Source organism: Oncorhynchus nerka, linkage group LG11 (assembly GCF_034236695.1).
Source record: "Oncorhynchus nerka isolate Pitt River linkage group LG11, Oner_Uvic_2.0, whole genome shotgun sequence".
In the NCBI taxonomy this organism is placed as follows: domain Eukaryota; kingdom Metazoa; phylum Chordata; class Actinopteri; order Salmoniformes; family Salmonidae; genus Oncorhynchus; species Oncorhynchus nerka.
In genome coordinates, this window is record NC_088406.1 from 71,232,962 (window position 1) to 71,260,111 (window position 27,150).

Genomic DNA, 27,150 nt, shown 5'->3' on the forward strand with positions numbered 1-27,150 from the left:
GTCTTGTCTTCACCCGAGTCAGGTGCGAGTCACACACTGGTGGTGCAACAGGGTGGGAGGAAGAGTTCGTACAGTATGGAAATCAGATTACCTCGAAGAGAAAAATATACATTTGTATATCTAATCATTACGTCTAGCTTGAATAACTACAACATTTGTTTTTACACAACTCAACCCAGTTAGTAGGCTAATATGTAAAGTAGTAGGCTGCCTTTTCATTTGTATGTGCTTCAACAAAAAAAACAGCATCTGCCTGTCTCTGCAAGCCGTAACATGTAATGAATGACTAGCATCATCACTATGGGCGGCCGTCTGGGTATCTATGGGCAAATAGCGGTGCTTTGGGTTTAAAAAAAAATGTTATGGATAACAGCTTCCCCAATACGCACAAGAGGACACTGTGACCACTCATTCCGTTTGGCTACAATTCTTTGTGTTCGGGTCGCAGTGGTTTTACTCAGACATTCTGGTGAGGAGAGAAACTTTTGTTGCGGTCTGTCAACTCCACTCCACTCAGTTGTTCTCAATTCCGGGACACCATCTCCGTTTGTGATACCACTTTTGCCAGACAATTCAGTTCCTGTTGTTGACATTCGGGTCGGGCTACTGTCGGTGCGGAAAAGGTAGGGAGCTATAGCCTAACTACCCCTTATATTCTACAAAACTACATTAACACAAACACAGTTGTAGAAAGTTATACTCTGTGACCGGCGTAGGCCTACTTCGGGTTTTCTCAACTCGTAAAGAACCAATTTTACTCACCAGCCGAGACTGTTCACAACACACATTTAATTAACCACCTCAGTCAATACTTTTTTTAATGACACGGTTCTAATTTGCCGGAAATTACCAGCCGCCGCAGTGTTCTCGTCTCCTATGGCTGAAGCCAGAAGAGAAGAGGATGAGGAGTTGAGGGATATACGGAACCGAAATCAAGCAACAGGTATGTCCACTTGTCAACGTCTTGTAATTTTGATACAGCGTCTCCTGAAGTAGGCTACATGTGTTTGACACTTTGGGGTAATATAATTTCAAAACGTGGACTTTTACCTTTTTAACCCATGAACATGACAACTTGGAACAGTGTTCCATCATGAAACATATGGTTAAGTGTGTAGGAAATGATACAATTTAGCTGAAAATGTAATTAATATAACTTATTGTTGTGAAGCAAATGTTACGCAATTCTACAAATTGTTCCATTCCTTTGAGCTGAGATTTTTTTGTTGTTGCTGCAGTTTTGAAGCTACTAATTTCCAGCAATTCTATGCATTTTCCCATGGCTAATAGTGTGTTTCTCTGCTCAAACATTATAACAAAATCAATGGGCATGTAACCTGAATGCCCAGTTTCTAAAATATTATATTCTCCCTCACTGTCTAGCTTTTATTTGATTGTTAGTTCTCAAATATGATATTATTAAAACATATAAATAGTAAAATATATTTTCTGCCTGCTTTCTATCTGGTTTTGATTGTTTAAATTGACACTGAAACTGTTTTTCTATCTGAAAATTACTACTTCAGATGGTAGAGTCCAATCAACAAGATCAGCTAGAATGCTAACTGTTCTTGTAGACTTCCTGTCATTGCACTAACACTAGTTAGCATTGGCTCGTACAACTACCTTTAACTTCCTTCATACTTGATGCAGAGACATACAATGGTATCAACGATTGTATTCTGTTGCAGCTAGCAATTTTCCTAAAATAATCATTGTTCACATAAAAAAAATCCAAGAAGTATCTATGTAAAAATAAAAAATATATGTATGTATGTATGTGTGTGTGTGTGTGTGTGTGTGTGTGTGTGTGTGTGTGTGTGTGTGTGTGTATATATATATATATGAGTACACAAACCTGAGTTTGAAAACCCTTGCTCTCTCACTTCTCTCATGCCTTCCAGCAACAAATCAGTTTCTAGTGCTATATAGAAATAAACCCTAGTTCTGTTCTGCACCATTACAGTATCTAGCTGCTATGGTTGACACAATGCCCTCACTACGTCATTCAGTGAAAGTATACTTGTATACAGCAGCTGGTAGCAACTACCTGTGTGTATCAGATACAGCAGTCAGTAAACAGTGCTACAACCACAAGGAAATGGTCTGGGAAACTCTGCCAGCCAGACAGGAAGGAAGGATGACACAACAAATTGTACATCTCCTGACACTTAAAATATTCCTCATCTCATGCCAGCCAAGCTGTGTCATTTGGTGCGAACTGTGTTGCTGGAAATGCATTTGGAAAACCACTGGCACTTGGCAGACAGGTTGATCCTGTTAATTTTGGCTCTGTATATTTTTGCTTTTGTCATTTAATTTCCTGATGAAATCACTTCTAAAATGTGTTCATATTCATATCTCTTATGCCACACAATCTTCATGCAGATCAAGAGAAAGGGTTGTAAATGAATACATGTATGTAGGCTTTATCCTGGACTTCCTGATGGGTCGCCCCCAGTTGGTAAGAGTTGGCAAAAACACGTCTGCCAAGGCTGATCCTTAACACTGGGGCCCCTCAGGGGTGTGTACTTAGTCCCCTCCTGTATTCCCTGTTCACCCACGGCTACGTGGCCAAACACGACTCCAACACCATCAGAGAACTGGCAGTGTGGTGCCAGGACAAAAACCTCTCCCTCAATGTGAGCAAGAGAAAGGAGCTGATCGTGGACTACAGGAAAAGTACGGCCCGCCATTAACATCGACGGGGCTGTAGCGGAGTGGGTCGAGAGTTTCAAGTTCCTTGGTGTCCACATCACCAACAAACTATCATGGTCCAAACATACCAAGACAGTCATGAAGAGGGCACGACAAAACCTTTTCTCCCTCAAGAGACTGAAAAGATTTGGCATGGGTCCCCAGATCCTCAAAAGGTTCTACAGCTGCACTATCGGGAGCATCCTGACCGGTTGCATCACTGCCTGGTATGGCAACTGCTCAGCATCTGACCGTAAGGCGCTACAGAGGGTAGTGCGAACGGCTTAGTACATCACTGGGGCCAAGCTTCCTGCTATCCAGGACCTATATAATAGGCGGTGTCAGAGGAAAGCCCATAAAATTGTCTACCGCATGGCAAGACAATTGCCCCCACAGATTACCTCAACTAACTTGTACCCCTGCACACTGACTTGGTACCGGTGCTCCCTGTATATAGCCATGTTATTCTTATTGTGTTTTACTTTTTATTTTAGTCTACTTGGTAAATATTTTCTTATCTTGAACTGCACTGTTGGTTAAGGGCTTGTAAGTAAGCATTTCACGGTAAAGTCTACACTTTACCGTACCGCATGTGGCAAATAAAGTTTGATTTGATTTTAGTCATTGCGTTTGGTTTACTATTTTACATTTCAATGGCTGTTGGTATATTGAACTTTCCCTCACCTTTGAATTCTGGTTCTAAACATGGTTCTATGCCGAGCAATTTCCAATCTAACAATGTGTTTGGACCCATAGAATGGTTAGACCTTCCTAGTGTAGTTAGGGGAGAATTAAGCAGCAACACCTGTTGAGCAAACACCTGACATCCCAGTAAAGACACACCCCACCCAACACAAGCCTCCATGCCCAGTGTGTTAGTTCAGGTCTGGGTTAACTGCAGCTGTCTGTATTGGGAGATCAGGCTGATCTCGGGCATGTGTTCTGTTATAATCTCCACCCGGCAAAACCAGAAGAGGACTGGCCACCCCTCATTGCCTGGTTCCTCTCTAGGTTTCTTCCTAGGTTTTGGCCTTTCTAGGGAGTTTTTTTCCTAGCCACCGTGCTTCTACACCTGCATTGCTTGCTGTTTGGGGTTTTAGGCTGGGTTTCTGTACAGCACTTTGATATATCAGCTGATGTAAGAAGGGCTATATAAATACATTTGATTTGATCCTATGGGCAGGTGGGTTGACTGTGTAGAGAGTGATGGAACAGGCGAACATGAACTGTTGTCTTGTAACTTGATAACGGTGCCAACTGCCAACTCTACTGCACATGTGTGTAGGCTAGCTAGGCTATATCATATGAAGTTATTTGTCACAAGCTGAGATTAGCCTATTAAGGCTTCAGTATATGCTTGTCACTTTTTAAGAGTAATATACATTATCTCATATGCCTCATATGCCATGCACCGTATGCTGCCATATGTTATCATTGATGATTACGTTGTGCATACTGTTCTTCATCTGCATTTTTTTCATCTGCAATTGGCCAAAGGGTAATTTCCTTGCATTGAGCAAGATCTCCGTTAGACTGTCATCTCCCCCAAACATCCATGGATGACTCCTCTTTGACATCACCTAATCATGTCTTGACATGAGTCATGTTAAGAATCAGCTCCTGACACTGTTATTCATAGGTGACATGATCATGTCTGTCTCCTCTTGTCTGTTTTTCATGCAAGGATAGAGCGCTCCACATTCACAATGTTATGCTTTTATAGTCGTGGACATAACATCTGTTCCACTTTGACTGTTTATTATTCCAAGCAGAGTGTGTGTGTGTGTGTGTGTGTGTGTGTGTGTGTGTGTGTGTGTGTGTGTGTGTGTATATATCTTAGACCCCCTCATCTCTCTCTCTGTCTCTCTCACCCTCGTGTGGCTGTTGGAGTATGGAGAAGGAGAAATGCATATTTTGTCTTCCTTTGAAGAATCGTGTCTCCCTTAGCTGAGGCTTATCACTTAATACAATCCAACCATCATTAGTATTTGGCAATTAAACTGTCTATTTCCAAAAAGGCATATTAGATTTTAATTGACTCGTCCCATTTTTGTCCCGTTGTAAAATACTAGCTTCCCCACTCGACGTCGACAAATTCATTACTTATCAATTTGACTCCACATGGAGGCAGCCTAATGACAGCTGTGAAATAACTCTTTTCTTTTGTGTGATGAAAAGGCTCTCAAATATTAATGTGGAGCCTGTTTCCCTTGTAGCAAATGAGATGTACATATTAATGTACTGTAGAGCCTCAAGAGAGAAAATAGATGTGCAGTGCACCAAAGCTGGTGTTTCAATGTCACCCAGAATGCTTCACTCTTTCTGGCAGATAGTTTATCAGTGATTAACGTTAATAATGATAAATTGATGTTCAATAATTGAGGGGGTGCAAAACAAGTATGAAAGTGTATACACTCACTACTGTATATCACTCTGCATGAGAGCGTCTGCTAAATTAATACAATTTAAACAAATGTATTTCTGCCCGATAGTTTATCATTGATTAACATAATAAAAATATGTTCAGTAATTGACACACAATATTGACTTGGTTCCTTATTTCTACTGGCTAGTCCAACTGACCTGTCTGGTCCACGGGTTTGACTTCCTACAGAACATCTCTCAGAACTGACCCACAATGGCTCTGGATTGGACACGGTTAATGTGCAGCTGTTGCGTTCACCCATCAACCCACTTACCCAGCCATTAACCCCCAGCCCACCCTAAAATCATTTGAAACACTCCCTTTGAGAAAGTATAGGGAAGACTTTGATTCTACCCTATGGGGACATCCGTGTCTGTTCTGCCTGTGTGGGAAGTAGGATCCAAGGATATGAAAACCCCTGGAAGTCTTATGGGGTTCTGGGAAGAAGCAGAGATTCTTGCCCTGTATAAATAAACCCAGAATATGAGAGATCACGTTCCTGAACATGCCATGTTACCGGGGTCGGGATATAGAGGAAGATGCTTCTTTATGGACTGACTAGGGATGGGAACTAGCTCCTTGTCTCCACACTGCTGTGCCTTCATAGCCTAGCCCCTCCCTCCATGGGATGTAACCTTACTTCTGACCTCTCTGGTTGGTTTGAAGTCCTGGGCCTAGCTTGCATATTAAGAGGGAGGCTTTTTTCTACACTCCCTCTTACCACTTGTTCTTTACAGAGGGCTGCCCCAGTTCTGAGTGATGTTAGCATGTGTCACAGTGAGTTGTTGTGTTTCTGTATGGGTTCCCTTCAATGGTTGTTATTGTAGCTGGTCTTTTAGCAAGCAAATCAGCTTTAAAACCATATCTCTGTTTCTTTTCTCTTTAGTGAGTTAGTTGTTTTGCATCCTCTCTTGTTTTTGTTGCTTCTATTTGGTGTTAAAAATGATATTTATTTCATATTCAATAGGCTATTAATCTTATATTTTTATTTATTCGTTTATTGTGTAATTGTCCATAACCTGTCATGGGATATTTACTATTAAAAGCCCTCTGTAGGAGGAGTCCATGACCTGGCAAATGTCTCTTTCCCACCACTCAGAGAAAGAGGGTTGAGCCTCTTCACTAAGCCAGCAATAATAAGTATCTAATGAAAGTACTTCTATGGATGGAGTGCTTTTCTGCCTGGTTTCTACAGCTATATCTTATCTAAAATAAAAGTGAAGGTGTGTTTCATAATGGTCGCACGACCTGCTGAGTGACTTCTAGAAAAGAGGATATGTTATGGCTCAGTTGGTAGAGAATGACGCTTGCAACACCAGGGTTGTGGGTTCGACTCCCACGGGCGGACCAGTACGAAAAAGTATCCAAAGTCGCTTTGGATAAGAACGTCTGCTAAATTACTAAAATGATGTGGCACTGTGTCCGGATGTATTATCTATGATGGATTGGATGGTTGCCCACGAGATTCTCCCGGTCAGGGCCGTTATGCACTCACGGGGCATGGCGAGGACATCCGCGTGCCCCCGACCAGGCTGCGGCCAAGAAGAGTCGGTGAGGCACATGCTCTGGGAGTGCAGAGCCGCCAGGGACCTGTGGAAGGAAGCAGGCCCCCTGATCTCCTCGTGTCTGCCAGCAGGGGAGGACCTAAACCCTCAGCTCGTGCTGTATGGGGTGGGCCGAAGGCCCCTTCCATCGAAGACCTTCACCAAACTCTGGCCCACCCTCACGTGCCTGAAGGAAGCACTGTGGTCCTCCCGTAACCTGCTGGTAGCGAAAAACGTAGAGACCACCCCCCAGGCAGTGGCCATGGTAGCCACGGAAGCCCTGGGGTGGTACGAAAGGAAGGGGGCCTCAACCCCAGGCGAAGGGTCCCCCACAACACCCTAGGTCCCGGCGGCCACGGCCTGACAGCGCTGCGGCGCCTAGGGGAGGGATCTCCTCTGGGCCCCGAAGGACGGGACGATGATCTATTCAGAAGAGCAGGATGAGGTGAGCTTGATAAAGACTCACCCCGCTCCTGTACAAGGGACTGAAGACAGCTTTTTAACAAAGTGGCTTTTTAACATGTTTTTCATGCCTTAAAAATGTTTTACCTTTGTTAGATCATTAGTACACATTTTAAATGGCTTTTACAGATTTTATGTTTTTACAAAGAAAGTACTTATATTCATGGTTGTTTTCATTGGTTTTAACAACATGTACTTTTTAACAAATTTAAATGTAACGTTCGAATGCTGTGTTTTATGCTTTGTTGCCGTTTTATGTGTATAAATGATGTAAAAAATGTATGAGCTGTTTTTAAAGGAATTGTGCCAATAAAACTTTTCCAAAAGAAAAAATCTATGATGGATTGGAATAGAGTAACAGTTGACTCCACCTTCTAATCCAGCAAAGCATAGTCCCACAGTATGCCAAGGTTTTTAATATGTAGCCTACTTCCTAACACTAACGTAGACCGATGACCAAATAATAGAGCTATGCATGTTTCCAGAGCAGGGAGTGGTGCTACAATAGGGAAATACAAGGATCTGGCCAACAGAGATGTGGCGTCAGAATGGGTGTGCCCACCATTAACACCCTGCCAATAGGGAAGACGGACAGAAAGACACACAGTATTGTGCTCTCTCTGACACAGGAAGACATGTTGATTTGATTCTGTTAGATAAACACAGGTGTTGGGCTGGAACAAACCCAGAACAACCCTTATAATAACATAAATATGCACTCAATGACCAAGTTCAGTTGTTAACAAGCAATGCCAGAAGAAAGCCTGGCATATTTGTATTTTGTGTGAACTGTGCCTTTTTAAAATCAGACCAGAGGGTCATTTGTTTTGTAGTGTTCCATCAGTAGAGCAGGAGAGTGACAGGAGAGTGGTACTTCCTGAATGGCCACATTCCATTTGATCACATTGGCCAAGTCAACACACCAGCCAGTAGGGAGAGAGAGAGACCCCTCCCTTTCTCTGTTGTCGTTCGTGGTCATGGAGTTTGTTTCTTTACACAGCAACACACAGCATGGAAAAGTAGGGAGGGACTTGAAGGAAATAATACACACCATTTTGGGGGACAGTTGTGAAATGTGTTTAAAACGTTAACAGGTAGGAGCATCTCTTGTTGCTATGTTTCGCTGTGAGATTATGTTGTCAGTACAATTCACAGTAGGTTATTGACAATACTTTCAGCAGGGATTGCTCTGTATTCCAACTGACAGCTCGGTAACTTGTAAATATTGAAAATCCACTAGATATTGAATCCTATTCGTTGTTCCATTGCACTTGCCTTTGACCAGTGTGTGTATGGCATTGTATCTACTGGTATGTAAATGTCAAACGATTTCCACTTGGAAAACCTCTCCCCATTCTGACTTTGTCTCTGTAACTGAGGCAGGTAAACAATCTCTCACAGACCAAAGTGCAAAGAAATGTGTGAAAATGTCTGAGGATTTGATTCACTAACAAACTGTTACTTCCTTTTACCTTTTTTGTTTCATAGTGAGGTAAAAATGTTACATTTACATTGTAGTCATTTAGCAGACACTCCTTTCCAGAGCGATTTACAGTTAATGCATTCATCTTAAGATAGCTAGGTGAGACAACCACATAGCACATTTTTCCTCAAAGTAGCTTTCAGTAGAGTCCGTAACATAAGTTTGAGGCAGAGGCATATGGCAGATAGCAAGTGTGACATTGTAACAGTATTATACTGGTTGTAAGAGAATGAGGCGATGGCGTCAGGTTTTTAGCAGGATGCTAACAAAAATGAGCATCAAAAATATTAAGATGGCTTAATGCATGATTTTTAACACAAAGGGATCCTAATATCCTCATATGACCTACTTTTCTGATTTATTTGAGTTCTTATGGTGCCAAGGCCTCATACACTCATATACTGTATATACTGTAGTATAGTCAAATGAATGTAAATGTTTGCTTAGCTGCTGTGCTCTGTAGACCACTAGCCAGTCCACCACCTCAGAGAGCTCCAGTCGTGGCACTCAGTCAGATCAACATCTATTGTTTGAGTCTGAAAACCTGGTCACTGGTTGAAAGTGAAGGAAATAAATAATACAGGTAATTCAAGTGTATTGTATGACTTTGAACCTGTGATCACTGATGGAGCTGACAGACATGGCAGCTCTGCTTCTAGCTCCTAAGCAATTTTGCAGTATTTTGTTTTTTGTTTGTTATTGTTGTGTATTATTAGATATTACTGTGCTGTTGGAGCTTGGAACACAAGCATTTCACTACACCCACAATAACATCTGATTTTCTTTGAGATTGTAGCTATATAGATCATAGAGATAATGTCTGGTTTGATGAAATAAAGATGAGAGCATTAACAAAACAATTATTTGTGTTTAGAAATTTTTTTTTTTTTTTTTTAAATGCTTTTGCTATTTGCATGTCAATGTCATTCTTTGTAACTGGTTGATCAAGAACAGACTAGAATGTCGAGCCAGCTGAATGTAGTTGTTCAAGTTTTTGAACGGCAAGAAGGTATGCAAAGCCCATAGTTATTTTGTTCACTTGTCCTGTGTCGTTGTACCTGCAGCTTGCTTTGTTTGTGTACAAAATGAGGGTATTTTCTTAGTTAGAAATTGATCTTTCAAATGTGACTGTTAAAAAGAAAACACTGGTTACTTTTCTTTTCAGATCGAACAGAGAGAAATAAGTCTGAGGCTCTTCATTCTAGGTAAGTTTATCCATATCATTGAATTACATATTGAGCCTTTTCAATGTGTCTGTCTTGCTCAATACAGAGAAGGAAACGTGTTAATACTGTGATAATGTTGCACGGTCCAGTATAAACACTGGGTCCAGCTCTACCTAGCCACCTCTGTTGCTCCACGGCTCTGTCAGGACTGCAGTGGCCAGAACACTGTCTCTTTAACAGGCAGCTCTGCTAGGGGGAGAGTTGTGAATGGTGCAGGGTAGCAAACAATGCGCTGATCCATCCTCTTTGACAGACGGTCGGACACTGTGTCCGAAGGTCAGAGCTTTTTGAATGGGGGACCAAGCCACACTGACTCAGTTGTTGACGCCCACAGAGCCAAGTTGGTTACCGTCCAGGGTTAGGGTCAATTCCATTTCAGTTCAGTAAACTGACTTCAACCCTGTAACCTTTCTTTCACAACATGGTATACCCTACCTAGATAACTCATTAAAACTCAGCACCTTTTCAATGTCTTCCAATCCAGGGTATTGACACAGAAGGAGGCTGGTGGGAGGAGCTATAGGAGGAAGGGCTCATTGTAACTGCTGGAATGGAATAAATAGAACGGCGTGAAACGGTTTCCAGATGTTTGATACGTCAATTTATTCCATTCCAGCCATTACACTGAGCCCGTCCTCCTATAGCTCCTCCCACCAGCCTCCTGTTAAAGTACAGCAAACGTCAACGTGTTCCAATACAAACCTTTTTTTGTTGTTGATTGTTGATCAACTATTGGACGTTTAACCTCTCTATTGTTCTATTTGTTTATGGTCTTAACTAATCGTCCTAATTATCCACATAGTGCAGGGGGGGGGGGCGTGTTGCTGTCTTCCTCTCCAGATGGTTTATATCACATCTCCAGTTCAGTTAATGAGCAGGATGTGTTGAAGGTGCTGAGCCTGTGGGGGTCTGGTCTGGATCCTGTTCACAAGACCCCGTTCCGTTGAGACTGCGTAGTTGGCCCTTCTGGGAACATATTCTGGCACAGCCTGGGAGGGGTGCGGTGTCAGCTCCAACACTACACTAGTCAGGAAGTCAGATCAGACCTGGGAATACAGATCAGCAAGAGGGGTGGTTATATTGCAGAAGTGCACTTTTGGACACCACACTGGGCTTGGTAGATGTATGTGGTGGCCGGAGGAGGAGGGGTTAGACTGGGGGTATTTCTGAGTCATTGTTACAGTACCAGATGGGCGATGCCGAAGGATATTCAGTGGATTGGATCTGCGTCCTGCTGCGTTTTTAAGGGTTTTCTGGAGAGGGATTGTGGAAAGTTGCAAGCGGGGTTGAACTCTTCAAAGGGCTTGCTTTTTAATGATTGTCCTCTTTCTTGTGCCGCCGTCTCTAGTACTCTAGTACGCCGTCTCATTCTCACTCTGATTACTGGCGTATAACAGGCGCATGTACCGGAGGCAGGCTCTTCTTTTGGTTGCAGTATGCAGCGGTAGCTGTGCTGTGTGGATTGGAGTTGATGATAGAGTGAGATAGAGGATGTGGCCGTCCCAGTGGCAACTGCAGTACAGAGAGGACCACTGCAGCTAAAGAGGTTTGATGCAACTATCAACGCTGTTGTTATCCTCCTTTGGTGTTACTCTGCACTTATTCAGGTCTTTTAGAGGTCAAGGGGTATATATTATCTATTTTACTTTATCGTATATGAAGTCTAGGCTACCTATGGGTGACAATTAAATGTTTTCATTTATTTTTGTTGAGAATTCCTCTGTCCTGGTTCAAGCCTATAAAGGTGGCTGGTTGGCTTGTGGATAATTAGCACTGTCTGTCCAGTGTAGTAGTCCGGTGGAGTTTGACTGTTGCCAGCATTATACTTTGCTTTCTCAGGTTGTATAAATGTAAGATATCTTATTGTCCAGTCAAACTCTTCTCTCTTCCAGCCAAGGACCTCTGTCCTCAATACGAGCTGCCATCAAGCGAAGTGAGTTTCTCATTGTTGAGTTTGTCCATTATTTGGTATATTCTCATACTTTTATATTGTACCTAGCATGATTAAAGTCTGTCTATAGCAGAGGAGGCTGGTGGGAGGAACTATAGGAGGATGGGCTCATTGTAATGGCTAGAATGGAATGAATGGAACGGAATGTGGTTTCCATACATTGATGTGTTTGACTCTGCTCCATATATTCCATTCCAATGAGCCCATCCTCCTAGAGCTCCTCCCACCAGCCTCCTCTGGTATATAGTTATTGTACATGATTGAATCCCCCAAGTGTTTTTTTTTATGTCTCTTTCAATTCATTACATATCCGATTGAAAGAGATTAATTTCCTATAATTTTCTCCCACAGCGAGAACCAGCACCCAAAGTGAACAAACCAGAGACAGAAGGTAAAGTAAACAGAGGAAGTTCATAATACTTCATGGTCTGTCTGTAGCTCTCTGATTGAATACAGTTCGACTCTCATTATTCCAAAAATCAAACCCCAAATGCTTCAAGGTAAAGTGCACCGTGGCAAAGAACTTGTGCTCTGCAGTGCAATACACATTTTTCATTTGAAACGTACTGATTATTTATGTTGACTTAGTCTTTCGACTCAACTGGTGAATAACCATTAAAGAAAGTAATATGGTCTATAAAAACAAAATTATGGCCACATATGGTGTTCAAAAAGCTATATAATGATTTATGACAATTGATGGCTACATAAGGCTTTCTGTCAACATACGACAAGTGTCAACAGTCTGTTGCATGTCACATTTGGTTGAGGCAGTCTACTGTATTGTGCATAATGGACTTGTTTGTCTTTCAGACGTCCAGAGATCACCATCCTGTCAGCCGAGCCGTTCGCTGCCAACGGCTGGTTACCAGGGGCTTCTGGGGGATTTACGGCAGCCTTGCCTCCCTCGCAGCCCATCTGGGGAGGGAGCATCCAATCAGATACCCAGGTACTGTTTATTTAACTAACATCAGCCTCTAATACTAGGGGAGACAGCAGGGTGTGTGTTCTTGGCATGTTCACAGTTTGGGTGTGTTCTGCATGGATTTGAACTTTTACCATTTTAACCTTACCATGTTCCTGTGTCTTTCACAGTTTTCAGTGTAATGTTTCAGATTAACTACTTTCAAAGCAAACATAATTTGGCAGTGAAACAAGCACGGCAGGTTCTGCATGTTGTAGTACTATAGGTCGTCAATGTAGGACGGTAGCAAGCTTGCATGTAGAATACAAGTTATAATAATCACACCGCTACACATTTGCTTGGTCAACGTGTGTGTGTGTGTGTGTGTGTGAACCTTCTCTCTCGTGTCTTAGCCACCGCCATCCTATGACCAGGTGATCAAGGAGAAGACCCAGGAGACCGTTGTCACGCTGACCGCCACCCGCCGGAGATCCACGACCATTGCCACGCAGACCGACCCTGTGGAGGACGACACCGCCGCTGGCCCAGAATGCACTGCATCCTCACAGCCAATCGAGAAGAGACAGTCTACAGGTGAGGCTTGTGAGAATGAGAGTGATGGTTACAGATGGGTTAGCTGACAACGTCACGAAAACTCTATAGTTGGCAAATATCATATCATTGTATTACCACGACTAAAACAATGTAACGTCACTTTTTAGTCAAAGTTTTAATTTTTTTTTTTGAATACATCTAAGTGGTGTGAGTATAGTCTAAATGTATTGTTTATAATCTCTTGCTTCTCAGTGAAAATAAAGCCAAAAAAGCCACCAAGGCCATACTTACCCAAGCCTTTGCAAAGTGACTCTACCACTGCAATAGCTGTATCTGATTCCGGTCTTATCCAAGTAGATGCCACAGCCACTAACACTAAGAACCAAACTGACCCCAAGACAGCCGCAGCCCAACCCAGCCCAACAGATGCCAGCTGTGCAATCCCAAACACCCGGTCTCTCTCTCCATCTGTTTCTGTACAATGGGATGGGCCAATAATACCTTCTGAACCCAGCACTATCACTACGTTCTTAGAACCTACAGTCCCCTCCTCATCAGTCCCAGTAGCCACTGAACGTCCCATCCCGCTTCCTCGTTCCAAATCCTGCAAACAGACAATCACAGAGGAGGTCAAAGTTCAGACTCTGGTCAGGCTCAGTGACAGTGGTTCCAGCTCTGTAGATGACACAGCAGTCGAGGCTCCTCCCTCGGGGAAGTACCTACAGGAACTATTAGATGTGTTTTGTCCCGTGGACCAATGCGACCAGAACACTAGTGACGCTAGTGACAATCAGACACCAACTGACGTGAGCGACCAAAGCGAGGAAGGTGACGAGGACGGTGACATGGCCGCCCTTCACAGCCAACGTAACATCCGGGCCCGGATCCAGGCTTTTGAGAGCCAGGAGGGCGATGGGGAACCAGAGTTCAAACAACCAGAGCCTCTACCCAGGAACGTGCACCTCAAACCCCCTGTGATTTCAGCCAAACCAGCCCCAGCCCTTGCCCCCAAGCCCTCAATCAAGAAGCCCAGTAATGGCAATAACTACCAGGGGGCAATCTCCATTTTCTCCACTCCCTTTATTCCTTCCATCCCAACCCCAGCACCCAGACCCATGCTCCACAGAAAACCCAGTATAGTCCCAGAACCAAAAGAACCAGAACCAGAGGCTCCACCCCCCGCCAAGACAGCCCTACTTTCCCGGTCGCGGCTCTCCATAGCGGCCAGAGCCAAGAACCTCTTCCCCCAAGAGGAGGATGAACCCAGGTTGGTACCTCCTATCTCTCCAGAGAAGCCTCGCAAGGAGCCGCTGGGCCTCAACCTCAACCTCAACAACCACAACTCAGTCTCCATCACCACCACAGAGGCAGTGAATGAATACATGGACAACCCCACGAGTAAGTACAGCAGCATGCATATCACCACTGACTTAATTGGTTAACTTAGTAGTATAAGTGTTCTAAGTATAGTTAAAATACATATCAGCTAATTTATAACCTCTTTATCGACACTACATTTCAAAAAACGTCCCTAGCCTGCAATTTTTTAAATGTATTTAAATGTATTTATTTTTGTTTGTTTTTTAGTTTTATTTCACCTTTATTTAACCAGGTAGACCAGTTGAGAACAAGTTCTCATTTACAACTGCGACCTGGCCAAGATAAAGCGAAGCAGTGCGACAAAAACAACAACACAGAGTTACACATAGAATAAACAAACGTACAGTCAATAACACAATAGAAAAATCTATGTACAGTGTGTGCAAAGTAGTAAGGTTAGGGAGGTAAGGCAATAAATAAGCCATAGTGGCAAAATAATTACAATTTAGCATTAAACACTGAAGTGATCGATGTGCAGAAGATGATGTGCAAGTAGAGATACTGGGGTGCAAAGAGCAAAAATAAATAACAATATGGGGATGAGGTTGTTGGGTGGGCTATTTACAGATGGGCTGTGTACAGGTGCAGTGATCGGTAAGCTGCTCTGACAGCTGATGCTTAAAGTTAGTGAGGGAGATATAAGTCTCCAGCTTCAGTGATTTTTTTTTTGCCATTTGTTCCAGTCATTGGCAGCGGAGAACTGGAAGGAAAGGCATCCAAAGTAGGAGTTGGTTTTGGGGATGACCAGTGAAATATACCTGCTGGAGCGCGTGCTACGGGTGGGTGTTGCTATGGTGACCAGTGAGATGAGATAAGGCGGGGCTTTACCTAGCAAAGACTTATAGATGACCTGGAGCCAGTGGGTTTGGCGACGAATATGAAGCGAGGGCCAGCCAACGAAAGCATACAGGTCGCAGTGGTGGGTGGCATATGGGGCTTTGGTGACAAAACGGTTGGCACTGTGATTGACTACATCTAATTTGCTGAGTAGAGTGTTGGAGGCTATTTTGTAAATGACATCGCCGAAGTCAAGGGTCGGTAGGATAGTCAGTTTTACGAGGGTATGTTTGGCAACGTGAGTGAAGGAGGCTTTGTTGCGAAATAGGAAGTCGATTCTAGATTTCATTTTGGATTGGAGATGCTTAATGTGAGTCTGGAAGGAGAGTTTACAGTCTAACCAGACACCCAGGTATTTGTAGACATAGTATTCTAAGTCAGAACCGTCCAGAGTAGTGAAGCTAGTCGGGCGGGCGAGTGTGGGCAGTGATCGGTTGAAAAGCATGCATTTAGTTTTACTAGCATTTAAGAGCAGTTGGAGGCCACAGAAGGAGTGTTGTTTGGCATTGAAGCTCGTCTGGAGTTTTGTTAACACAGTGTCCAAAGAAGAGCCAGAAGTATACAGAATGGTGTCGTCTGCGTAGAGGTGGATCAGAGAATCACCAGCAGCATCATTGATATATACAGAGAAAAGAGTCTGCCCGAGAATTGAACCCTGTGGCACCCCCATAGAGACTGCCAGAGGTCCGGACAACAGGCCCTCTGATTTGACACACTGAACTCTATCTGAGAAGTAGTTGGTGAACCAGGCGAGGCAGTCATTTAAGAAACCAAGACTATTAAGTCTGCAGATAAGAATGCGGTGATTGACAGAGTCTAAAGCCTTGGCCAGGTCGATGAAGACGGCTGCACAGTACTGTCTTTTATCGATGGCAGTTATGATATCGTTTAGGACCTTGAGCGTGGCTGAGGTGCACCCATGACCAGCTCAGAAACCAGATTGCATAGCGGAGAAGGTATGGTGGGATTCGAAATGGTTGGTTATCTGTTTTTTCACTTGGCTTTCGAAGACGTTAGAAAGGCAGGGCAGGATGGATATTGGTCTATAACAGTTTGGGTCTGGAGTGTCTCCTCCTTCAAAGAGGGGGATGACCTCGGCAGCTTTCCAATCTTTAGGGATCTCAGACGATACAAAAGAGGGGTTGAACAAAGCTAGTAATAGGGGTTGAAACAATTGAGGCGGATAATTTTAGAAAGAGAGGGTCCAGATTGGCATTAAAGGTTTTAAACATTGCTTAGAATTTGTCATATAGGTCTAATGCAGGACATATATGTTGACAAAAAATTGAGGAGTCAACACTGGCCATCTCTGTCTCTGTCTCTCTCCAGACTATATCCCAGTGAACCCTGTGCGTAGTGATGTGGGTGGCGGCAGCTCCTTCAGCAGACAGACTGTAACCAGAAGACCCACCACCATTAGAGTGCCCAGTAGAGGAAACCGTGAGTCTAGTCCTCCTGCTCTACTCTCTGAGTAGTGAGTTATGTGGCTCCATATCCACCCATGTATGACCTTATATAAAGGCCCTCTGATCTCCATCTGGGTCTACCCAAAATAAAACATTTTGACATAACCTAATGATGGATTAGATGCTGTTGATTTATTTTTGCTGGCGAGCCATTTCCTCAAACAAACTGTAGGTATGGATGTTTGAATGTGTGTCTGTGCTTTGGTGTCTTAGTGAGTGTGTACAGTCGACTCCTGATAAGTGAGTCAGTTAATCCGAATTTCAATACTTTATTTACTTCGACACGTAGTTTGAGTATGTGCATGTTCCATCTCAGAGCGTTCATTCATGGCAACACCAAGCCATTGAATTAGTGCAAAAAATACAATGATTCCAAACCTTTGCATGAATTAAGAGTTGACTGTATGGTTTGTACAGTTTACAGTACAGTGTGTCCAGTCTAAAACATTGACTGTTTTCTCTCTCAGTGTTCGATGGGACTTTGGACAACCCTCCTCCTCTCCCTGCACAGAAGCCTGTAGGGTCACTGCCATCCCCCGTGACCCGTAAACAAAGCATCTCAACCCGCTTCCCCTTCCAGGTAAGTGCTACCACCTTCCTTCCCCATATACTTCTCCAACAGAAGCACTATTGATCTACAGTAGGCTACCTAGCTTCTCTTCTACTACTAGAAAACAGGAAATACAAGATATTACTGACATAGTTCTTCCTCCACACCACCGTGATACTGCATTCTCTCTGGGGAAGCCAGAGCCAGTCAATAGCTCCCGGCCCGGCTTGGCTATGACATAACTGGGCTTTTGTGCAGCAAGAAGGCTTAGCTAAAAGGACATAAAAATGGAAGTCAAGGTGCTACTTTGTATTTTTATTCAGCGTCACTCACGATTATCTAGTGTCAGTTCATTCATGTTGGCTTGAAAACCAGCCCTGTCAGAAGCAGTGCTAAACTAGCCTGACAAACCAGGCTTTTACCTGGCCACCGCCAACATTCACTTCCACTTGCGGTTGGTTCTCAACCGCAGACCACACAAAGGGGCCAGTGTAGTGTAAACAATGAATGACTAGTACTGTACAGCTAGCTGTTAGCAGTGGCTAAGGAAGGGCACATTGAGCAGTCATTAACTCGGTTGCCCTAGTTGCTGAGCACTGTGATGGTAGTAGGTGTAGTAAGTCTGTTTTGTTCAGGGGAGGTCATTCAATCCCATGTGGTGTTAAATGTGATCTGGGAGAGATTAGAGAAGTACCCTGGTTGTCATCAATTCACATCTGTTTCTAGACTGCCACGTTGCTTCCTTGAACATAATAGTAACAACCTTTTTTCTGTTGATTTGAACTGTAGGAGTCCTTTGATTCTGAGCCCATACCGGGCCTCCCTCCTCGGTCAGTAACATCACATCGTGGGTCATTTTAGGGGATAAAGAGGGGTAAAGATCCATTGATAACATATTAGATACAGTCCTAGACACATGGCTTTAATTAACTTCATACTGCTGTTGATCTCTTCCAGGCCTGGTGGAGCTAAGGTCCTCCCTCCTCGCCCACCTCCAGCAAAAGTAGGCCCAGGGAGGCCACCCCCGCCCCGGATAAATGGTCCACGTCAATCCCTCTCTACCCGTAGAGCACCAGCTTCATCAGCAGCTCCATCACCCAAGCAGCCCCAGGCTCAGAAGCCCAAGAAGAAGGGACCTGTGCTTCCCCCCAGGCCCAACCCTGGCCACCGTCTCTACAACCAATACACGGTGAGAGCTTAGAGTTCCAACCCTGCTCTGCCCCTGCCCCCGAGGCAGCCTGCTCTGCCCCTGTTGCCCCCGAGGTAGCCTGCTCTGCCCCTGCTGCCCCCGAGGCAGCCTGCTCTGTTGCTGCCCCTGAGGCAGCCTGCTCTACTACCCCCCCAAGGCAGATCCATGGTGGATTTCAGTGGAACTGTTGTGTACTGTAGTTGTGGCAAGTGTCACATAGTAAGTCTGTGTATGTTTTCTGAATGTTTTCTTTGTCATGTGTGTTTGTCTAGCTTGGACTTCCCCACGGGATAGCAGAGTTTGACTACAGTGGGAGAGACACAGGGGAACTCTCATTCCAGGTAAATCACTGTCTGCATGTGTTGGAGGTTTTGCTTCTAGCAACAAGAACATGATATGAGAAAATGTTACTGACTACTGTATTAAACCTGATTTGATCACTAGTTTTATGGATTTACTTATTTCATCTTACTGTTTTGTAATACATTTTTTCTGTAAGGAAAATACAATTTAGTAGAAATTAATATCAAATGCTTCTTGATTTTCTCCCACAGAAAAATGAGTTGCTGCTGCTAACCGAGCAGCTCGACCACAAGACCTTTGAATGTCAAGTGGGAGACATCCGGGGCCGAGTCCAGAAGTCTCACATGAAAGTCATCACTCCTCTCTCCAGTGCCCCAACTAAACCAGCTCTGTCACAAGTAATGTCTTCAACCATTTACAATGAGCTGTCAATCAAAACATGTCTGCCCGCTTACTTTCCAGGCAACTTGGCTACCCCCTATTTCGTTTGGCTACCCCCTATTTCGTTTGGCTACCCCCTATTTCGTTTGGCTACCCCCTATTTCGTTTGGCTACCCCCTATTTCGTTTGGCTACCCCTTATTTCGTTTGGCTACCCCTTATTTTGTTTGGCTACCCCTTATTTTGTTTGGCTACCCCTTATTTTGTTTGGCTACCCCTTATTTTGTTTGGCTACCCCCTATTTCATTTGGCTACCTCTTATTTCGTTTGGCTACCCCCTATTTTGTTTGGCTACCCCCTATTTTGTTTGGCTACCCCCTATTTTGTTTGGCTACCCCTATTTTGTTTGGCTACCCCTATTTTGTTTGGCTACCCCTATTTTGTTTGGCTACCCCCTATTTTGTTTGGCCACCCCTATTTTGTTTGGCCACCCCTATTTTGTTTGGCCACCCCTATTTTGTTTGGCCACCCCTATTTTGTTAGGCTAGTCAAACTAAATAGGAGGTAGCCAATGTTTAGTATATCTACACCAATTGGTTTTTATTTCTTTGTAGCCACATAGGAACTTTCCTTGTGAACGTGGAGTATTTTTTTTAGTTTAGTTTGGTCTCTAAATCCCTCTTTTGTAAGTGTTTCTGTAAATTTCACATATACCTGGATGTGTTTTCTCTTCTTACAGGGTGTCAGCACAGTTGGGTCTCGTAGAGGCAGCAGTGGTCTGCAGGTGCACGTCCTCCATGACTTCACCCCAGGTACAGAACAGTACCTACTCTGGCACACTGTTTTTCCCTCAGCAATTGATATCCACAAAGTAGAGTTCATGCTAGAGTTTGTGTTGTCAGTTGGTGTCAGCAGTTGGATTTGAATGACATGTGTTGTATCCTATCCAGAGGGTCCAGGGGAGCTGGGTCTGAGGGAGGGGGATGTGGTGACCAATGTGGAGCAGGTGGACAGTGAGTGGTACCGCGGCTCCTGTAGAGGCTCCTCTGGCTTCTTCCCTGTCAGCTATGTCAAAGTTATGGTAAGACTTCAGTCAATGTTTCAGCTATAGAGATAGGGCTGGTTTCCAAGATTCAGATTAAGCCTACTCCTGGACGAAAACTGTTCAATAAAGTCTCTATTCAAAGTCTTTTGTGTGAGAAACCAGTCCATAAAGTGATCTACAGTGGGGCAAAAAAGTATTTAGTCAGCCACCAATTGTGCAAGTTCTCCCACTTAAAAAGATGAAAGGCCTGTGATTTTCATCATAGGTACACTTCAACTTCAACTAAAAAAATCCAGAAAATCACATTGTAGGATTTTTAATTTATTTATTTGCAAATTATGGTGGAAAATAAGTATTTGGTCAATAACAAAAGTTTATCTCAATACTTTGTTATATACCCTTTGTTGGCAATGACAGAGATCAAACGTTTTCTGTAAGTCTTCACAAGGTTTTCACACACTGTTGCTGGTATTTTGGCCCATTCCTCCATGCAGATCTCCTCTAGAGCAGTGATGTTTTGGGGCTGTTGCTGGGCAACACGGACTTTCAACTCCCTCCAAAGATTTTCTATGGGGTTGAGATCTGGAGACTGGCTAGGCCACTCCAGGACCTTGAAATGCTTCTTACGAAACCACTCCTTCATTGCCCGGCGGTGTGTTTGGGATCATTGTCATGCTGAAAGACCCAGCCACGTTTCATCTTCAATGCCCTTGCTGATGGAAGGAGGTTTTCACTCAAAATCTCACGATACATGGCCCCATTCATTATTTCCTTTACACGGATCAGTCGTCCTGGTCCCTTTGCAGAAAAACAGCCGCAAAGCATGATGTTTCCACCCCCATGCTTCACAGTAGGTATTGTGTTCTTTAGATGTTGGATGTGTTCTTTGCAACTCAGCATTCTTTGTCCTCCAAACACGACGAGTTGAGTTTTTACCAAAAAGTTATATTTTGGTTTCATCTGACCATATGTCATTCTCCCAGTCTTCTTCTGGATCATCCAAATGCTCTCTAGCAAACTTCAGACGGGCCTGGACATGTACTGGCTTAAGCAGGGGGACACGTCTGGCACTGCAGGATTTGAGTCCCTGGCGGCGTAGTATGTTACTGATGGTAGGCTTTGTTACTTTGGTCCCAGCTCTCTGCAGGTCATTCACTAGGTCCCCCCGTGTGGTTCTGGGATTTTTGCTCACCGTTCTTGTGATCATTTTGACCCCACGGGGTGAGATCTTGCGTGGAGCCCCAGATCGAGGGAGATTATCAGTGGTCTTGTATGTCTTCCATTTCCTAATAATTGCTCCCACAGTTGATTTCTTCAAACCAAGCTGCTTACCTATTGCAGTCTTCCCAGCCTGGTGCAGGTCTACAATTTTGTTTCTGGTGTCCTTTGACAGCTCTTTGGTCTTGTCCGTAGTGGAGTTTGGAGTGTGACTGTTGTGAGGTTGTGGACAGGTGTCTTTTATACTGACAACAAGTTCAAACAGGTGCCATTAATACAGGTAATGAGTGGAGGACAGAGGAGCCTCTTAAAGAAGAAGTTACAGGTCTGTGAGAGCCAGTAATCTTGCTTGTATGTAGGTTACCAAATACTTATTTTCCACCATAATTTGCAAATAAATTCATTAAAAATCCTACAATGTAATTTTCTGGATTTTTTCCCCCTCATTTTGTCTGTCATAGTTGAAGTGTACCTATAATGAAAATTATAGGCCTCTCATCTTTTAAGTGGGAGAACTTGCACAATTGGTGGCTGACTAAATACTCCCCCCCCCCCCCCCCCCCACTGTATAGGATGTATACAAATGAGTCCAGCTATTTAATGCTTTCAATGTGTTTTGATTATGATTTTTTTCTCTATTCAGTCAAATGCATCAACACTGACCAACACAAAGAAGGCAAGGCCCCCCCCTGCAACAGTCAGTGGACCAAGGTGTGTGGCGCGGTTCGACTTCGAGGGTGAGCAGAGTGACGAGCTAACCTTTTCTGAGGGAGACGTGATTCAGCTAAAGGAGTACATGGAAGAGGAGTGGGCGAGGGGACAGATAGGGGCCCACACTGGAATCTTCCCCATCAACTTTGTGGATATCATAGAAGATCTTCCTCCTCTGCCACAACCACAGCAATCATTCCCCACCAAGATGGCACTACCTGGTAGGACTTTTAATTCAAGGCCCACTTCTTAGCTTGAAATGGAATATACTGTATATTAAATGACATATCACAGACGGGGCCTTTAAATCATTAAGGAACCTCTGCTTGAGATGTGTGTCCCTATCTTGACATTGTAAACATAATCAGAGAATTGGAGACATAGGAATTTTCCCACGGAAGTTCATGTCGTTCCGGCATGCTGTATCTGAGGTCATAGTGTAAAGTCAAAGGTGGCCAGGCCACAAACACAGTGAAATATTTATTCTTGGCACAGGGGATTTTAGCTGTATCGTCACGTATCCTGTACCCCTACTGCGGTTTGTCCACCAGTACAAAAGGTTTCTCTAGAACTAGTCTACAGTGAACAGCCTCCATCTCTCTCGTAATGTGTAGGCTGATACTTCCCTCTGCGGAATGTATGGAATCTGTGCAACATGTTTATGTTTAAGTCAGGAGCTCTGTGTAAGCCCCTGTACTAAGACCTTGTTATTAATACGCTACAGCTCACTCTGTATGCTGCATATACTTCTCACTGGCTCTAGCAGTGTACTAGTGTACGCCCACACACTCATTCCCCATTCAGTTTTATGTTCAGCAACTGTCAACACAATATGCTTTCTATCTGAATATCGCTACTGCATTTCTCAGGCATGGTTTCTTCAACCAAGACCCAAGAGGCTGCCAAACCCATACAGGTATGGTTCATGTGGTACCGTTACCAGTCTTTACAAGGTAACAAAAACTAATGTCACGATACAGGTGTACGTGTGTCAGTGTCTGGTGTTTGGCCTTAGCTGTAGTCTGGGGTAGCCTAATGACGTCTGTGTGTATATCCAATGATTAATGATTGTATATCCCTGTCATTAGTCTGGTTCGTCAGGAGTGGAGTGGGCCGTGGCTCTGTATGACTTTGTAGGCCAGGCAGAAGAGGAACTGTCCTTCCAACAGGGAGACCGTATCCTGGTCACACAGCATGTAGACGCCGAGTGGTGCTCTGGAAGGCTTAACGGTAGAGAAGGATTCTTCCCCACAGCCTTCGTAGAGACCAGCTCAGGTAATAATAGGGCATTCTTATGGCGCCATCTTATGGTAGGAGGTGATTTTATCTGCTTGATATATAAATCTAGGAGTTTTTTATTTTTTTTATTTAATTCAAATAACTTTGCCGGGGTGATTGACACATGACAAAAAACAACTACTGATACATTCAACGTAAAACCCAGTTTGAATAGGCCTATATACCAGAGGCAGGTGGGAGGAGCTATATGAAGATGGGCTCATTGTAATGGCTGGAATGGAATTAATGGAACGGAATCAAACATATGGTTTCTGTATGTTTGATACCGTTCCATTAATCTTTCAAATGAGCCCATCCTCAAAGCTCCTCCCACCAGCCGCCTCTGACAGATATTCCTGGACTACTCATAGGGCAACATTGGACATTTAAGGTACTGATGATTCCCTTTGTCTCTGTCCAGGCAACTCTCCAGTGTTGGACAGACAGCAGAGTGTGACTAATGGAGAAGGAAGCAGAGGGAAAGCGCTGTTCGACTTCACAGCTGAATGTGAAGAGGAGCTCTCACTGAAGGTATTTCTGTCAACATTCAATAGTTAATTACCACAAAAGAGTTAACATTCTGTTTATTACAATCAACAGTCGTGTGTGTGTATATACACTGCTCAAAAAAATAAAGGGATCACTAAGATGACACATCCTAGATCTGAATTAATTAAATGTTCTTATTAAATACTTTCTTTACATAGTTGAATGTGCTGCCAACAAAATCACACAAATTATCAATGGAAATCAAATTTATCAACCCATGGAGGTCTGGATTTGGAGTCACACTCAAAATTAAAGTGGAAAACCACACTACAGGCTGATCCAACTCTGATGTAATGTCCTTTAAACAAGTCAAAATGAGGCTCAGTAGTGTGTGTGTGGCCTCCACGTGCCTGTATGACCTCCCTACAACGCCTGGGCATGCTCCTGATGAGGTGGCGGATGGTCTCCTGAGGGATCTCCTCCCAGACCTGGACTAAAGCATCCACCAACTCCTGGACAGTCTGTGGTGCAACGTGGCGTTGGTGGATGGAGCGAGACATGATGTCCCAGATGTGCTCAATTGGATTCAGGTCTGGGGAACGGGCGGGCCAGTCCATAGCATCAATGCCTTCCTCTTGCAGGAACTGCTGACGCACTCCAGCCACATGAGGTCTAGCATTGTCTTGCATTAGGAGGAACCCAGGGCCAACCACACCAGCATATGGTCTCACAAGGGGTCTGAGGATCTCATCTCGGTACCTAATGGCAGTCAGGCTACCTATGGCGAGCACATGGAGGGCTGTGCGGCCCCCCAAAGAAATGCCACCCCACACCATGACTGACCCACCGCCAAACCGGTCATGCTGGAGGATGTTGCAGGCAGCAGAACGTTCTCCACGGCGTCTCCAGACTGTCACGTCTGTCACATGTGTTCAGTGTGAAGAGCACAGGGCGCCAGTGGCGAATTTGCCAATCTTGGTGTTCTCTGGCAAATGCCAAACGTCCTGCACGGTGTTGGGCTGTAAGAACAATCCCCACCTGTGGACGTCGGGCCCTCATACCACCCTCATGGAGTCTGTTTCTGACCGTTTGAGCAGACACATGCACATTTGTGGCCTGCTGGAGGTCATTTTGCAGGGCTCTGGCAGTGCTCCTCCTTGCACAAAGGCGGAGGTAGCGGTTCTGCTGCTGGGTTGTTGCCCTCCTACGGCCTACGACTATTCCTCCACATCTCCTGATGTACTGGCCTGTCTCCTGGTAGCGCCTCCATGCTCTGGACACTACGCTGACAGACACAGCAAGCCTGCAAGACTCCGTCTCATGCTACCACTAGAGTGAAAGCACCGCCAGCATTCTAAAGTGACCAAAACATCAGCCAGGAAGCATAGGAACTGAGAAGTGGTCACCACCTGCAGAACCACTCCTTTATTGGGGGTGTCTTGCTAATTGCCTAGAATTTCCACCTGTTGTCTATTCCATTTGCACAACAGCATGTGAAATTTATTGTCAATCAGTGTTGCTTCCTAAGTGGACAGTTTGATTGACTTGGAGTTACATTGTGTTGTTTAAGTGTTCCCTTGATTTTTTTGAGCAGTGTATATACATACACACACTACAGGTACTAGGCCTACAGTATAACTTTCCTTTCTCTTGCTATAGGCGGGGGATATCATCACCAATGTGGAGTCCATTGACGATGAGTGGTTCCTGGGAGAGTTGAGGGGGAAGCGAGCATTGGTGCCTAAAAATTATATACAAGTGCTGGCATGAGTAATCTACCATTAACAAAGACACTGGGGAACTACTTTGTGTCCGTGGTTTCATCACGAGTAATATCTTTTGAACTATGGAAATATGAGAACCTGAAAGATGACTATTCCAAAGTGCCGTTTTGCCTCACTGGACTGCAGTACTCTACTTTGAAGCTTAAAACTACATTATCCGGTCAATCTCCCACAGAAAGCTATTGGGTGTTTTTTTAATAGTATTTATAAATGTGAAAGGATCACTTTATTTGGATAGTATGACCACATACAGATGGACTATCTGCTGATAAGCAACTGCTTGCGAAGGTTACGGTAAGGGCTAGTTGAAATGTTACTGATAGAGCATCTACAGATGGACTACAGACTATCCAAATAATGAAATAACTTTGTATGACGATGCATTGGAGAATGGCTGGCTGTAACATGCATTCATATGAAGTTCCTGCCACAACCCTTAACAGCTTTGTTCTAATCCAGATATGCAGTATTTAACATGTTGACCACACCATTGCACATTAAATAGAGCTGTTGTAGTACAATATTTCCTCAAACTATGAATTGTGGTTCTTACAATACTGCATGTATGTAGCCCCCTAAAAGCCTTTTCTGGTGGCTAATTGTGCTCAAATGCTCAGCTGGTTCATGACAATTCTCCTTAACAGGGTCATTCATAACTTTGAGGAAAGTGTCAAGGTTTGACATTAAGAAAAACATTGGTTAAGCTTAAACAGTGATTTTTTTTTAGGTGTATAATCCTCACAGGGTGGAAATGTGGATCGTAAATTAGCCATAGACCTGAGTGAGCAAGATTGCGGTAGCGTATTGGTGAATAGGATTAACTTCTCTCAAACATGAACATTTAGGTAATTATCCAAACAGGGTGGGTAGAAATTTTATTTAGCTTTGCACCATTGTTTTCCCACCAAATAAATGGACACTTCCTGAATGTGGCATTGTAGGAAGGTGTTTTCTTAAATGGAGAATTACAACAAACGGGTTGGAAAGTGATCAGGGACAAATCAGATTGTTTAAAATAATGTATGGCTTATTTCTCAGTTGATAGCACCCGGGGACATAGCAAACATCCACTGAAAAGGTGTTAAACATATCTTGAAAGGGAATTTAAGGTAAAGGATACTGTGGCCTTGTGGGATCCACATTTTACAACAAGATTTTTCCTGAAGACATTAAAGGCACCACATAGGAATGGCCCAATTAACGAAGAGAAGTTGGCTTGCTTTTACAGTAACAAACCACAATAGTGAGAAGGCTTTATATTTGACCTATATTA

The 27,150-nt window shown here is 43.9% G+C and overlaps 1 protein-coding gene across 1 annotated transcript; it reads left to right on the forward strand.

The window, feature by feature from the left end:
* The first annotated feature begins 271 nt into the window (after nt 1-271).
* sh3d19 (SH3 domain containing 19) lies at nt 272-26,805 on the forward strand. The gene is made up of 21 exons (XM_029687098.2): nt 272-623; nt 854-943; nt 9,777-9,816; nt 11,730-11,770; nt 12,140-12,179; nt 12,602-12,737; nt 13,106-13,286; nt 13,500-14,645; nt 16,794-16,904; nt 17,398-17,510; nt 18,270-18,310; nt 18,438-18,669; nt 18,942-19,010; nt 19,224-19,370; nt 20,092-20,164; nt 20,303-20,433; nt 22,259-22,547; nt 23,196-23,242; nt 23,415-23,601; nt 24,026-24,135; nt 25,753-26,805. Exons 2-21 carry the CDS (start codon nt 877-879, stop codon nt 25,861-25,863), a joined length of 3,312 nt encoding a protein of 1,103 aa, XP_029542958.2. The 5' UTR covers nt 272-623; nt 854-876; the 3' UTR covers nt 25,864-26,805.
* The last annotated feature ends 345 nt before the right edge of the window (nt 26,806-27,150 follow it).